We start from the raw sequence: 15,215 nt of genomic DNA, 5'->3' as shown, positions 1-15,215 counted from the left end.
TTCAAATGGCGGGTCGAAGCTGCAAGCGCCATGTATCCCCCTATCGAAAATAAAATCAAAGAGAAAATATTAAGATAAATCAAGGTGGTACAAATAGAAATGCACTTACTCATACGTTTCTCGCAGTGCGGACGACTCCGCAAAAGCCACATCACCGCCCGTGCATGCACGTTGTACGCACCGTGCGGGTGGTGAACTTACCTCCCGACTCTGATCCTCATTAAGCGCCGTCGGATTCTAATCCGATGGCTGCGATGAGGCCACATCGGTTGCCCGAAAACCTCTCTAGTGCTTTTGTAATAAAGTCCTTAAAAAATTGGAATTGTTGCCTGACGCCACCCAAAAATAATTGTGTATATATCCCTTGCGCATTCTCTCTCCTCTGATTTCTCATAAAAACCATTAAAAGAGTACTAAGTAATTGCAATAAAACCGTGTAAATGTTTAAATAATAGCTTTACGTCTGCATACACGACCGAGAGCTGTTTTTGAGGGCATAATTGCAACTAACATTTAAGAAAACCCCCTCCAAATTTCGAAATTGCTCTAAAACTCATATTTTCATATAAATATATCCTTTTCCTATTTAAAAATCCATTTCTTCCTCAAATAAATCCAAGAAAAATCCTTGAAAATTCTAGAAAATTCAGTATTTCATCCCCATATTAATTAAGCTCGAAATTAAAATTTAAACCTGCCATTTTCATTTAAAAATAATTATTTCAAGCTCAAATAAATCCCAAAAAATTCATAAAATTAACAGAAAATTAGGGAAAATCAGAAATCACTTGAAAACAGTATTTTCATGTAAATATATGATAAAAAACCCTTTTAATCTTCTTAAATGCATTAAGTTGTACCAAATTACATGAAATAAAAAGCAAAATTAGGGTGTTATCACAGACCAAACGGGGACGACCAGGCAGCCATTTTAGGGCAGACCAGACGGTGCTCTAGGATTATACCAAGGGTAAACCTAGACCAGAACTCAAAAATAAAGTTATTACATGTTTATTTTATATTATTTTAGTTGAATTTTAAAATAAAAAAATTAGGGTCCTATCTATATCCATCCCAACATCTCATATCAACCCTGACCAGATGTTGATATCAGATATTGGATATTGATGTGGATAATGTTATTGCAATGGATATCAGATATTGATATCAGATATCTGTCCATATTTTTTAGTATGAAGTTAATAGTGGATGCAGATAGAAACATTCAGATAATATGGGATATCAATATTCGGGATCGAGATATTGTAGAAAACTTTATTAGAAGTAACAACTCATTTTTATGTCTTCCATTTATTGGGTACCAAAAATACTCATCAGACCAATGATGGTCTGAAAATGTAATTAATAATTCAAAGAAATATAATTAAATTGTACAAAATCTCCTAGTTTACCTTGAAATCCTACAGCTTCCCCTAGGTTCCCCAAGAATCCCCCTTCTCCAATTTCCTTTCAAATCTCAAGGCTTCTCTGAAATCCCCCCTGTTTCCCTTCGTTCCCCCTAAATGCCCTGATTTTCACTAGAAATCCCCTGAATATATTTATAAACAATACTCTCACTCTAGACATGTGTTCAGATAACATGCTATGAGGTTCATTTTAGAAATTGAATATGTGAATAAAATGTCTGAAATGGTTACGAGTGCACTAATTGAACAAATGTACAAAAAAAGGTACACAATTTTCCCCACAATTAATATTTTATAAGGCATACATATTATAATCACTTCACAAGTAACTCATGGTTGTCTATAATTTATTTATGTAGGAGCATATAAAAAGTTATACTTGCAATATCACACGTCTCTAACTTGGTCTAATGATTTGTGTTAATTTAGGAATGCCAATCCTTTCTGTACGAGTAGGCTTTGATATTTTCCACCGGGGACCAGTCAGACTGGACCGAACAAGACCAGACCGGAAGTGGACTGAACTTCAGGCAAGGTTTAGGTCCATGCCAAAAAACCAGACCAGACCGGACCCTGTCCCACGTACTACCCATCCCCCTCCCCGTTGCCCTTCCCATCACCCGCCCCAAGCGCCCATCACCGCTGCTCCTCGTGCACAATGCCTCCGCCACCCCCGTGCTCCTCCGCCACCCCTCGTACCAGACCGGACTGGGACCGAACAAGACCAGACCAGAACCAGACCGAACTTCAGGTACGGTTTAGATCTATGCCAGAAAGCCGGACAGGAACGGGACCGTCAAACCCTATGTACGAGTTAAAAAACTTATATATACCTCGGAAATTACTTTATTGTGATACTATGGAGTTCAGGGTACATCGTATAAAAAGGAATCTGCATCTTTCGCATTTCTGCTTTCATCTGACTACATTCAAAAGTGGCCCATTGTAAATGTTTGGAAATATATAAGTATACGTTTCAAATTATGACCAGTTAAAGCAGACTTTCGCTCTGATCAATAAACTTTTGGTCTTTCTGCCACTTTCGAGCCAAATTTTTTCAATTTATTTATATTTTCCCTACATGTAAATTTAAAATTACAATTTAAAGAGATAATTGTACTGAATAAATATATTCCACACAAATATGCAGAGTACAAACATTTGGTGTTAGATTCTGCAAACCCAATTCCTATCCATGGAACTTATGTTCCCAATTGCCTTGCTTGATGTATTTCTCTATCGAGAGTCATTATTCCCTAGACCATATCCCTATCAAATGAGAAGACAAGCCTGAACTTTAAGCATAATTATTTCATCGATGATCTTTCCTGAATGTTCTAAGCCCTCATAACTTAGAGTTCACTCTGTTTCCGCAGAGATGTGACTAGGAAATTTCCGTTCCAATTGATATTCAAATGTTAGTCTCTTGGAGATTCATCTACCGTACCTATTTTTCAAGTTGATGTACATATTTTCTCCCAGATTTAGTCGATAAAATATAACTCAAGTTAGCCTAAGATTTTAACTCAAGATAACTCAAAACTTTAACTCAAAAATATCCTCATATTTATTATCACATAGGCATACTAAAAACAATGTAGTTGGTTAGTTTTGTCTAATTATAACAAGAAGACAAGGAAATATTTAATCCTAAGAATTAAATAGGTTCAGGCAAAAATTTCCAAAAAAAAGAATCATTAAAAGGCATTAATATCATTCAAGGTGACTTGCACAATATTGAAAAATACTTTCTTTTGTATAATGGGGAAACATTTAAAGTTTTAGGATAATATTTATGACAAATGAAATATAGAATTCAAAAAGGTCTAAATTTTTTTAGTTACTCAATATATAAAGGAAATAAGTGAGAACTGTGATTACTTATAGGAAATAAGTCAGAACAATAACTCCAAATTTAGGATCTAACACTCTATATATATACTTTCGTAGAATAGAACATGAGTTAGATATATGTATAAATGACATTGTTATAATAAAGCAATAAGATATTTAAAAATGATAGAGCCAAAAAGTGTGGTCTTGATACAATCATCTTATTTATGGTATTATAATACACTGTCGAGTGTAAAACCCTTGTATCTACAATTATATTCAGTTCCATAAAAGTTTGGTTAATTCAACATAAAATTTGGTATATTTTTGGTTAACTGAGTTCCATAATTTTGATAATTATCATGATACCTCAAATTCTTATTTATCAGAATTTATTTCATATTTTTAATTGACCTTCTCCAATTGAATTCCATAAAAATCTACTTTGAAATATCATATGTTGCCTTTTATATCTTAATTTCAATCATCTACATCCATTCAAGAGCTCCAAAAGGATATTAGAATGGCCGAACTTTTATGTATCCAAAATATTAAATTTCATTATTATTAAATAATTATTGTCATCTGGGACGTGCAAACATGTGCTGATGAAAAACTAATAATTAAAATTAACTGAAGTTACAAATAAATAATTAAAATTACGAATATGTGCTGGTATGTTTTAATTTCAATAATAAAATAATAATGAATATCTCTGATAATTTTGAGTTTCAAGTTATCTTATGAAAAATTGTGTTCATATTTTTTTGTATTTTATAGCCGATATTTTAAATCTCTCTACAATAACATATAAATAATAAAAACATAGTCACAAAAAGGTATATTCCAATTTCCTAATATTCAATTGTAATCCGTTCTTGGCATCACTAAATAAATTAGGTGAACACTTACGAGAACGAGATAAATCTATTTTTAGATGGTGTATTACAGGATCTTGAGCGTGTATTTCTATGTAAAATGATGGTTTGTTATAATATGGGCTTGACGAACAACAAAATTTGTATGAATATATATACAAATAAAGATAATATTAAAATATTAATATTTTAGACTCAGGTGTATCTGGCATAATTCAATGTTATAATTCTTTTTATAAAATGATCATTAGAAAAGATGAAGTAAAAACTTATTATTAGATTGTTGAGTTATAGAAATCCATACACACATACTAAAACTTATTGGGTCTAAATCAACAAAAAATTCATCTTATGAAAACCTCAAAATAATATCTGAACTATTGGCTGAATACTTTAAGCAGTGTTACTGAATTATCTATTTTAATAATAAAAAATAATTATCTATTTTAATATATGTCTTGACCATTTTGGAGTTCCAATTTTTTTCCTGTTGACTGTTACTTCAAACTTTTAAATTGCTTATTTTTAGACAGGATGATTCAGTTTGTAAAAATGGGGGTTGTGTCTTTCTAAGACCTTACACTTCAACTTAAATTTAATATTGACTGTGTACTTGAGTGTACCTTAATTGATACTGAAAAGGATCCACTTAACCAATATATTATGTGATATTTTACTTCACGTTTGAAGTTATGTTAAGACAGCCAAGCTAATTTTTTCATGTTCTTATTGATCATCAATGCCTTTGTCAGCCATGTTTCAGTGAAACATCAAAGTTTTCCAATTGTGAGGAGGAAGTATTACTCACTACTCACTAATGCCATAACAAGTCACACTGGATTGTTCAACTGATAAAAAGGCTTACTTCAAATGTACGAATAACCGCAAGTCATATATTCAGTGAACAACAAGATTTTAGCATAAAGCATTATTATAGGTTAATAATAAATTCAACTATATTTTGTTTGCGATGGCTTGGTAAGGGATGCATGGAACAGTCATTGCATCTGGCATTGCACCAATCAGTTCAACACACTCCATAGTATAGGGAGAGCTTTCCTCTTCTTCACGTTATTTGTAAGTTCCATTATTTCCCTATTTCAGCTTGCGTTAGGGTTCTTCCTACTTCATACACTTCAACATAAGATTTCAGCAATCCGTTTGTCTCATCGACGCCACTTTTGATACTGGAATTGTTTTCATGATATCATTGCTTATCTGTAGAGCTCAATTGCTTTGCATGTTTATACATTCTGGCCATCACAAATAATAAAGCAAAATGATTACAAAGATAAATGGTTCTCGCTTGATTTGTATGTGAAATTTCATTCTACCTCAGCTTAAAAGCTACAAATCAGGATATTGTTTTCCGCATATTTGAATAGACAATTGACGAATCAAATTTCATTTATTGTCAATAATTTCTTAAAGTTGTTTCTCGCATATAACATGGTCATTAAAATAAAAATTGAGCATGTATGGAATCAACCTGCGCAGTAATGTTTACTGTTTTCAACCGAAATGTTGCATGGACATGAATACTATAGGTGAAATGAAATGAAAACTAAGATGAAGAAGATGCAATATGCCATATTTCTCATGGGCCCTCGTGAAAATGTATGATGAGAAACACAAACAGAATATGTGGCTCACTAAAATTGAGAAGTAATTTCATAGCAGAAAGCCCTGGTACTCTTTCAGCAAATCTCAACAATCTTGTTTCGCTTCTAGAAAATTGTATTAGTAATGAATTAATCATAGACTGCATTTTGTGCAACAGAAAGACTATGCCCAATGTTGAGTCAAATGAGAATTCCCAAAAGGATTTTCAATGCGTCACATTATGTAACGGTTGGTTTCTCTCGCTGGAATATGATGTTTGTTGAAAAATACATATATTCCTGTAAACTCTACGAAATAGTCAAACGTTTTAATATTCACCAAAACTAGAAAATTCCCTAGACAATTAGAAGTGTAATTTAGTTTTAGAGTGAAATGCAATAATAATTCAAGACCATATCGGGGATGAATATGAAAATTTCCTGCATAGCATTTCGAGCGCATATATTTGTATCAGTATCAACCTTCCACCAACAAAACTGATTTCCTCACGAACCTGTTTCAAAATGTCCATCAACAAACATCATTTGGATGAATTTAAAAACATACTTGTCAAAATTATGTGGAAATCAGCAGAGTATTCTTTGTGATGGACATTTTGTAACAGGTTAATGAGGAAATCAGTGTTTGCTTATGGAATACTGCTTTTCCAGAAATACGGAAAAAGAATGTGCATCCCATATGTTCTTTACATCTCAGACAGAAGTGAAGCCGCATCGATTGAGTGATCTTTGATGGTAACGTTTGAATCCAACTCAAAATTTCATGGTAATGCATATAAAAAGCGGTTCAGATACTGAGAAAAAAATAAACTTTGGAGCCCAGACTAAGCAATCGCAAAAAACATTAGAGTGGGAGCAGACTGAAATGCCATAAACCTGGGAACAAGAGAGGAATATGAGTCAGATCAACTGCCTCATTGCTGCAGGCTGCCGGCGCCACTCTGCTGCCAGAGATTAATAATGTCTGTGGCCTGGTTGAGCAAGATGATCATGCGCTTCTGAGAGATCCACGGCTTGCTCTCTAACAAGGTCTTAAGTTCTTCCCACGCATCTTTACGAGGCCAGAAATAGTAAGGGCTGAGAGGAACAGCTCCATGCCCCGGAATTACATGATCCAATGCCAAGCCTATGTTCTTGTCCATCCACACGAACTTGAGCACCAACCTCGGCTTCCCTGCCGCTTCCTTGGCCGCCGCCTCCAGGCTCTGCTTCAAATTTACGATTTCTAATCAATTGAGAAATTTGAAAAAAGATATTTGAATTTATCATTAATGATGACAGATTCGGCGAAAAGCAAATGAAATGAGAGCAAACTCCTAGTCTACTGCTTCAAATTATGATATCTTCTCAGTCAAAGGCGATCCAATTTCCAAATTTGAAAAAAACATAATTTATTTTCCATACATGATAATAAAAATTTGAGGAGAAACGATTGAGAATAGGGCAACCTCCTTGCCTGCATTTTCCAGGCTCTGCTTCAAATTAAGATCTTTTCCCAGTCAACAGCGACCCAGTCAAGATATTCGAAAAATCCCAATCGAATTTTTCATCCATGATATTGAAAATTCTGGGGAAGGACGAATAATTAGAGGGCAACCTCCTAATCTGCATTTTCCGGGATCTGCTTCAAATAATTATCTTTTCTCTGTCAACGGCGACCCAATTGAGAAATTCGAAAAACCCTAATCGAAATTTTCATCCATGATATTGAAAATTCTGGGGAAGAACGAGTGAGAAGAGGGAAACCTCCACGTCAGTATTTTCGAGGATATGCTTCAAATTACGACCATTTCTCAGCCAACGAGGACCGAAATGATAAACTCGAAAAACCCTAATTGAATTGGTCATCAATGACAAAACAATTTCGGCGAAAAACGAGTGAGAAGAGAGCAACCTCCTTGTCTGCATCCTCAAGAAAAGCTACTTCTGGGGCTAACTCCTCTGCCTCTACGGCTGCAGCAGCCGCCAAGGGCGACACCGTTCGTGGGTTCTTGAAGACGAGGTTGCCGTTAGTGAAGGGGCGAGGGGAAGTGAAGAAAGTTGCAGCGTTGGGAAGCGTGCGAAGAGGAGAACGCGGCGCGATCGAGCATTGGGAGGCTGGGCCGACGGCCGGCAAGGCTCTGGCAAGAGACGCGCACATCATCTTGTTCGCTGGAGCTTGGAGAAGCTCTTCTGAGTTTCCACGCCCTCTGCTTTATCCAGATAAGGCAGGCAGCAGCTTACTGATCAATATTTCTCATCCTTTAAAATATAAACAAAACAAAACAAAAACAAAAAAAAGATTACTGCTCTTTTTGGCTGCCATAAAACCCCTACAAATGAATATAATTTTACAACATCCTTGTAAGTTGGGTGGCATTTAAGTGTTCTAAAAAACCTCCCCTTGACAGTCAGGATCATTCACTTAAGGAATTGTATAATACATGAGACTTTTGAAAATATTATTTAGATGTTATTTCAAGCCACTATAGTTTTTCCTCATTAATAAAATAATTTATGCAAATAAATGTAACATTTGTTCAGTTCCCACGTGTTAGATACTATCACAAGAGGTTGGATTAATAACTATAGTAAAAAAATATTATAGAAATGTACAATGTTTTTCATATTAACATGCTCGTTAGCCTCTGTTGATAGTGTCATTTGTAACACTTAATTTCATAGAACATGGATTGCACTCTCCACCATGCTATATCCTTGATAATGTGGAACTTCACTTTTTTAAAAAAAATTCATTAAATGTGATATAATGTAAAGATCTGTACTAGTTAGTGATTTAACACATTGCCATATCAACATACAGATTGTGATGGAGAGCGCCAGCCCGAGATCACCGCCATGTCTTTGAAGCCATCCTCATCATCTTCATTGACCCCTGCCAGCTCGTGTCCCGTCCGACCGGCATGCCAAAGCGTTCGTGAAGACACCCAGGTTTAAATGCCCCGGATAAAGCACGTCCTTAATCTTCGTGTTTTGATCTTCATCAGTTCACGCTCATTCGATTCCCCGTTTTACCGTGTTTGTTCTCGTCGTGTCCATACATGTCCAGTCGCGTGTCGTTCCGTATTAGAGTCGATTTGTATTTGTTTTGTGTTTTCTAAAATGTATTTTATTTTTTATTTTTTTGTAAAATGGGGCGCCAAATCATTAGGGCCTCATAATGAATTATATGTAATGGGCCCATCATATGCCCCTATATAAGGCCATGATGGGAGCGTCAAGACTCTGATCTGGAAGTGTTTTGTTGCAATTACACATCGTGTTTCAGATCTCACCCCAAGAGAGGAAGAAGAAGAATAAGGAAAGGAGGAAGGGAGGAAGGGAGGAAGAGGGAGAGAGATAGGACCATACACCCCGACCTGAATCTGGTCGTTGGTTCCTCCCCTCTTGCCATCGACCACGCCGCAGCATCGCTTGGCTGCCATCTTCGTGTTGTCACGCAAGGCCGTTCCTCCCTCTCGCAATTTTCTTATCAGTGCTGCGGACCGCAACGTCTTCGTGGGACTGGTCTTTTGCGCAGCCGGCCGTCATCAAGTCGTGTGGCCAACATCGACGCGCGGTTGAGTTGACCCAACAATTCTGCTGGTCGTTCTCACCACGTTGACGTGTGCAACCAGTCCACGGCGATTACCGCCTAGTGCATTCACGCAACTGTGAATCGCTGAAACCCTTGGCCTCGCTGGACGCCAGTGGGACCCCCCCCTACACCACCGTCCATGACTTGGGGCTGTTTGATGGGGTTCACCGCCGCACTAAAGACCTTTGTCTCACGAACGACGATAGTGCTGTGGTGGAGTTCATCACGCGACAAACTGCTGTGCCACGGACGGGTTCTTCTATAGGCATCACATCCATTAGTGTTTACGTCCGTGCCACGTCGTGTTGCGCTCAGTCCTCACCTTGCTGATAGCCTCCAGACGTCCCACAACATTATCCGTGCTGCCAACTCCAACCTAACCATCATCCGTGCCTACGGTGCCAAGATAGGAGAGTTGCTCTCGGCCCGTGATCACTTGCACCACGCGCGCCTTCAACGCTGCATCGTATCCAAATGTTGATGTGCCCGTCCCCGGCCTGTGTCGCTGCTGCTGAACCACCAATGTCGCCTGCGCCCTGAGTCACTGGTGACGCCACACCTGCTGCTGTACCTTCGAGTTGACGAGCACAGCCGCCGTGCTCCGCTCTCATCATTCTCTTGTGACGATCGTGCCCCCCCGAGCCCGACCGCTTGTCCGAGCCGCCTCACCTCTAGCTCTCTCTCTTCTTCGTCCTTGCCTCTGCTCTGACTATCACTCCTGCGCTGCGACGCCGCCACTAGTCGAGCCAAGCCATCTCCGTCCCTGGCACACCTCCACTTATCAGCCCACATCGACCCTGCACATACGAAGACACCGACAACGAACACCACCACCAACGATGTACGTCGTATCCCTGCTCGTTTGTCACATACATCTTTCAGTATATTTTTGATTGCCCACCGAGCCCGGCCACTTATCTGAGCCGCCTCGCCTCTAGCTATCTCTCTTCTTTGTCCTTGCCTTCGCTCTAACTACCGCTCTTGTGCTGTGATGCCGCCGTTAGTCAAGCCAAGCCGTGTGATAACTTGCAAATTATAATGTTAAATTGATGTATATTACATTACATTTATGTGTTTTAATGGCCATATTTTCATGTTTTAAATGGAGATAAAATGACTTACACTTTGATTTTATTATTGTTTCTAATTTTTTAGTATTTTTACATGGTATTTAACCTCAGTGCATTGAAGAAATATTTTTTTACAGGGCAAATAATACTCGGCTAGAGGTTGGTAAAGACTTTATTAATTTTCTAGAATTTTTCCCATATTTCTTTATAATTTTATGACCATTCTATAGCCAAGAAATGAATTTTAGCAAATTTTGTAAAGAACATGGAATTCGAAGCCAGCTGACAGCCCCTTACTCTCCTCAGCAAATTTTGTAATGATCATAAATGCACGCAGAGACCAATCTCTGCGTGCATTTATGATGATTTCTCGTATTACAGATAGGCAGAATCAATTCGCCGTGTGCATTTAATGCAAGCGGCAATCGACTCTGTGTGCATTAAAAAAAAAGTAAGCTTCCCTCTTTCAAAAAAAGCATTGACGAGGGCGACGTGGCATTTTCTTATTCATTCAAATGCAGCATTATTCTCCGATTATTGCTACCTGCGGAAGCACGCAATGACATGCTAGAACGAGATCTGAGGATTGCAAAAACAAGGACAAAAAGCGTCAGCCAATCAGAAAAATCCATTTTTTAAAATAATCAAATGATCCAACGGTTAAGACTAAACCCAGTAAAATGGCGACATCTTGAGATCTAGCCATCCAATTGAGGTGAAATTTTGAGGGCATGTTTGTCTTTTCCCCCTACGATCCATATGGTTGGATTTTTGAAGAAGGCAAAATTCACTTTTTGAGGTCAGGAAGAAGGCAAAATTCACTTTTTGAAGCTCTCCCCAAGGATTTGGCCAAGAAGGACACAGGAGTTGGTTTGGAAGTCGGCAGATCCTGATTCGTCATTGAAATTTGTATGTTTCTAATTTGATTTTTGAACTTCTTCTTGAAAGATTCTAAAATGCCATGGCATGGGCGAAATATACATGCCCTGGAAGTTGATTTGAAATGAAATTAGCATTGCATTTTGATTTTGATTCAAGATCTGATTTTTAATCCTTAGTTCTACATTGATTTGGATCCATTTTGCATTTATAGATCTTTAAATTAGGGTCAAATTTCTTCTTTAATCCATTTTCGCCCAAATTCTCTCTCTAGGTTAGATCGCCTATTTTCTCTCTCTATATTTCAAAATTGATTGTTCAATATATCAAAAACCTAACTCCAAAATTTCATACAAAAATTTGTCCATCTTCAAGTCCAATTTCAAAAATCCCTTTCTTTATTATTAATTCCCAATTTTAATACATAAAAATTACCTTAATTGGGAAATTGGTAATCATAATTAATCTGATATTATAATCAAAATTATCCTATCTTTAGTGTCTTGACCAAAAATATTAATATCAAAATTAAGTTTCTACTTAATTTTGATTAATTATAAATAGAATTAAACATAATTAAAGTCCATTAAATTACATTAATTCATTCTTGAATTGATTAATTTTAAATTGGATAAAAATTCTTGCATATTTCCTCCCTGTGGTTCTACTCCTTGCTTACTCTATACCTGGTATTTAGTGATTAAGGAAAATTTATAAATTTAATTGCTTAAGTCTAAAAGACCAAACATCGACATATTTACACACCAATTTAAGGCTTATCGCTGTATTCATCCTTGGCACACCTCCACCTATCGGCCCACATCGACCCGTGCACATACGAAGACACCAACGACGAACACCATCGCGACGAGGTACATCGTATACCTGCTTGTTCGTTATGTTACGTCTTTTAGTATATTTTCGATTGCACTCCAACACGCTCGACTTAATATTAGGTGAGAGTTTAGCTTGTAAAAAATTACATATTGAGAAAATTCCTTGGTACGGGTCGAGCCCATCCGTTACGTGCAAGCTCCGACGGTACTATACCGTTTGAGGCCATATTTGCCATCGTCGCTCCGACGAGGGTCAGAAGGTCACCGTCACTGTCACCGGTCGCCCATTCCGGAGCTTGGAACTCGGCAAACCCCACTAATCGGGGCCTGCACATACATCCACCTAGTATCCACAACATCACGTAGATACATCTCCTAGTGAATTACCAGTCGGCCGACGCCTTCGACGTCATCCTGCATCCGATTGCATAATATGATTTAGTATCATCTCAGTAATTTATCATTCATTGACACTATTGTATTTAAATTTTAAAATATCATTTAATGAAACTATCATAACAAAACATTATAGTATTGCATAAATTCAAAGGGGCATGGCTAAATCAGAGTAGCTTTTGAGACAGTTTTTGTTTGGGATAATAGCGCGGTATATCCCAAACTTTCAAAAAAGTCTGAGAGATATCCTAAACTTTTTTTTTCGCACCGTATATCCCCAACTCTTGAAATTGAAAAGAGGCTATCCTGGTGGTGACGTGGATCTCCACGTTGCCTGCCAGGTGGAATCCTGGCCAGATGGAATCCACCTGGCTGCCACGTGGATATCCACGTCATCACCGGGATAGCCTAAGAGATTAATTAAAGGGAAGGGTGAGAGAGAGAGAGACGCGCTAGAGAGAGAGAAGAGAAGGAGATAGAGAGAAGGAGAGGAAAGGGCGCTTCTTCGACCTCCTCTCCGACGCAGAAGCAGGCGCAGGAAGAAGGCGCCGGAAGATTCCGACCGCCTAACGCCGCTTGAGGGAGCTCGTCGTCTTCCTATACTCCCCCATGGAACCTTCCCCGTCAAGGTGCCGTATGATTTTTTTGGTTATCATTCGAAATTTTTTTGGTTTTTTTTTGTTTTGATTCCTCTCCGTTTTTTTTTCAATTCCTCTCAGTTTTTTTTTCCGATTCCTCTCAGTTTTTATATTTTGATTCCTCTCAATCGAAATTTTATTTTTCTTTCTGGTTTCTCTGTTCTACGGGCGTTCATTCTCTCTTCTACGGGCGTTCATTCTCTGTTCTGTTTTACGCAAAAAACAAGCTTGGGTTTCCCCATGTTTGTGGTGATATCATCCGTCCTCCAGCTCTAGATGCATCATTTGCGCCAGTCGGAGTGGAGCGAAGACGCGAGGAGGCGACGCAGCCAATCTATCAGACGGCAGAGACGGCAGGGCGATCTCTCTGCGATTTTGGTAATTGTTCACGTCGACGGGCCCTTTGCCAGAATTCTCGACGATCTGAATTGCCGCTGCTGTCGCCCCCCTGGAAACAGGAGATCATTCTCCTCCATTTCTCCACCTCGAAGGATGATCGACCTCTATCAGTGATTTACGCTTCATGGGAGAGGAGGACAACTCAGAAATCGCGATTCTCTTCCGCTTTCCTCTGCCATCAATTGACGCCTTATTCATAAGAACTTGACGGCCTACAGGATACGCGTGCTGACTTTCTTCAACCTTCTTGCTCTTGCGTGTTTTTGGTTGGTTGAGAATGGCAGACCCCAGGTCACCACGTAGCTGTAATTTTGACTATCATTATGCACTAGACCGAGTCTTGACTCTGCTATCTTATTCTTTGGGAACACATTGTGTACCAGTTAAATCAAAGCATGAGTTTGATTATTTCTTGACTCGTTTGGCTTCCATTTCACCTCAATTTGGTATAAAAAGTTTCCGTATCTTTCTTTTCAATGCCTGGCACCAGCAGGAGTATAATATATTTATATATACTCAACAGTGATTAGGTCAATGACCTTGTGAGTTTTGGTGAATTTTTTGGAAGCTAGTAGATGAGTCTTGTCTTTGAAATTGATCATTGCATGCAACTTTGGGGTTATGATCATAATGGTCAATGAGCTTGCCAGCAATTATATGATACGCAATGTATCGTATGGTGATTTTGGACATTACCCCAGGGTGTTAGAGAATAGTCACTTTATCGAACATTCTATCTCGCATGTTGTACTAATAGTTAGTAATGTTTATGTTACTAATCAGATAAATCATCCAAGGCCAAGCGACGAGAGTGTTAACAAGGACAACCTTCAACCTGCTTGACTTATGAGGATTAAAGTGACCCTATACAATTGAACGCCCAGATGAATAGTATGGTAGTAATTAGGAGCAACTTGAGGTGAATTTGGGAAAAGGGTAAAAGCATGTATTTAAAATCACGCCATTGAAGAAATATGGAGTGAAAAAGCACTGCATATTCCTCCTTAATCCCCCCTCCCATTCTATTGAATGATACAATGGCTTTATCCATCTGACTTCTCAACCCAGAGAATAGGTGAGTTTTGGTGAATTTTTTGGAAGCTAGTAGATGAGTCTGTCTTTCAAATTGATCATTGCATGCAACTTTGTGAGTATGATCATAATGGTCAATGAGCTTGACAATGATTATATGAATTTCTTTGAATATCGTTCAAATTTCTGAATATCGTTCAAATTTCCCTCACAATGCTTCCCCTAAGAATTTCCTTTCATGAGCTCTGTTCAAAATTCCTCATTTTTTTGAGAGTCTGCTGACCTGTGAAAGTGCTCAGCTCGTGTGTTCTTTAATTTTCTGTTTAATTAAATCCTATTAACTTTTCTCATGGGAAGAATTTCGTTTATCCTTGTATTTGTAATTAAAAAATTGTTTTTCTTAATTGTCAGCAATCCAGTATCCTTAAATTGAAGGAGCTCAAAGAGAGATGCAAGAAGGCCGGTGCATCGGGTGTAAGGGCAGGTACGTCTCTATAATTCGACGAGTTAATTTTTCTAGAATTGGAGGATACTTTTGGATCTGGTGAAATTTTGAATCGGAGATCCTTTTATCAGTGTTCCATGATTGGATTTCTTCTAGTTTATTTCTCCCAATTCTCTGGTCTGC

General features: G+C 38.0%; 1 protein-coding gene across 1 annotated transcript; it reads right to left on the bottom strand.

The window, feature by feature from the left end:
* Positions 1–6,501: 6,501 nt before the first annotated feature.
* LOC144701859 (small ribosomal subunit protein cS23-like) lies at positions 6,502–7,978 on the bottom strand. The gene is made up of 2 exons (XM_078573647.1): positions 7,655–7,978; positions 6,502–6,965 (listed from the first exon to the last, which is right to left on the bottom strand). Exons 1-2 carry the CDS (start codon positions 7,901–7,903, stop codon positions 6,675–6,677), a joined length of 540 nt encoding a protein of 179 aa, XP_078429773.1. The 5' UTR covers positions 7,904–7,978; the 3' UTR covers positions 6,502–6,674.
* Positions 7,979–15,215: the final 7,237 nt, after the last annotated feature.

This window comes from Wolffia australiana, chromosome 4 (assembly GCF_029677425.1).
Source record: "Wolffia australiana isolate 7733 chromosome 4, ASM2967742v1".
Taxonomy (NCBI): Eukaryota; Viridiplantae; Streptophyta; class Magnoliopsida; order Alismatales; family Araceae; genus Wolffia; species Wolffia australiana.
Note: the sequence above shows the minus strand (reverse complement) of the source record. Positions and strands in the feature narration are given on the sequence as shown.

Excerpts from the sequence above, each read along its gene's own strand:
- LOC144701859 (XM_078573647.1), bottom strand. The coding sequence starts at position 7,903 with ATGATGTGCGCGTCTCTTGCCAGAGCCTTGCCGGCCGTCGGCCCAGCC. Across the intron at positions 6,966-7,654 it reads TTGAGGATGCAGACAAGGAG|AGCCTGGAGGCGGCGGCCAA; the intron begins GTTGCTCTCTTC and ends AATTTGAAGCAG.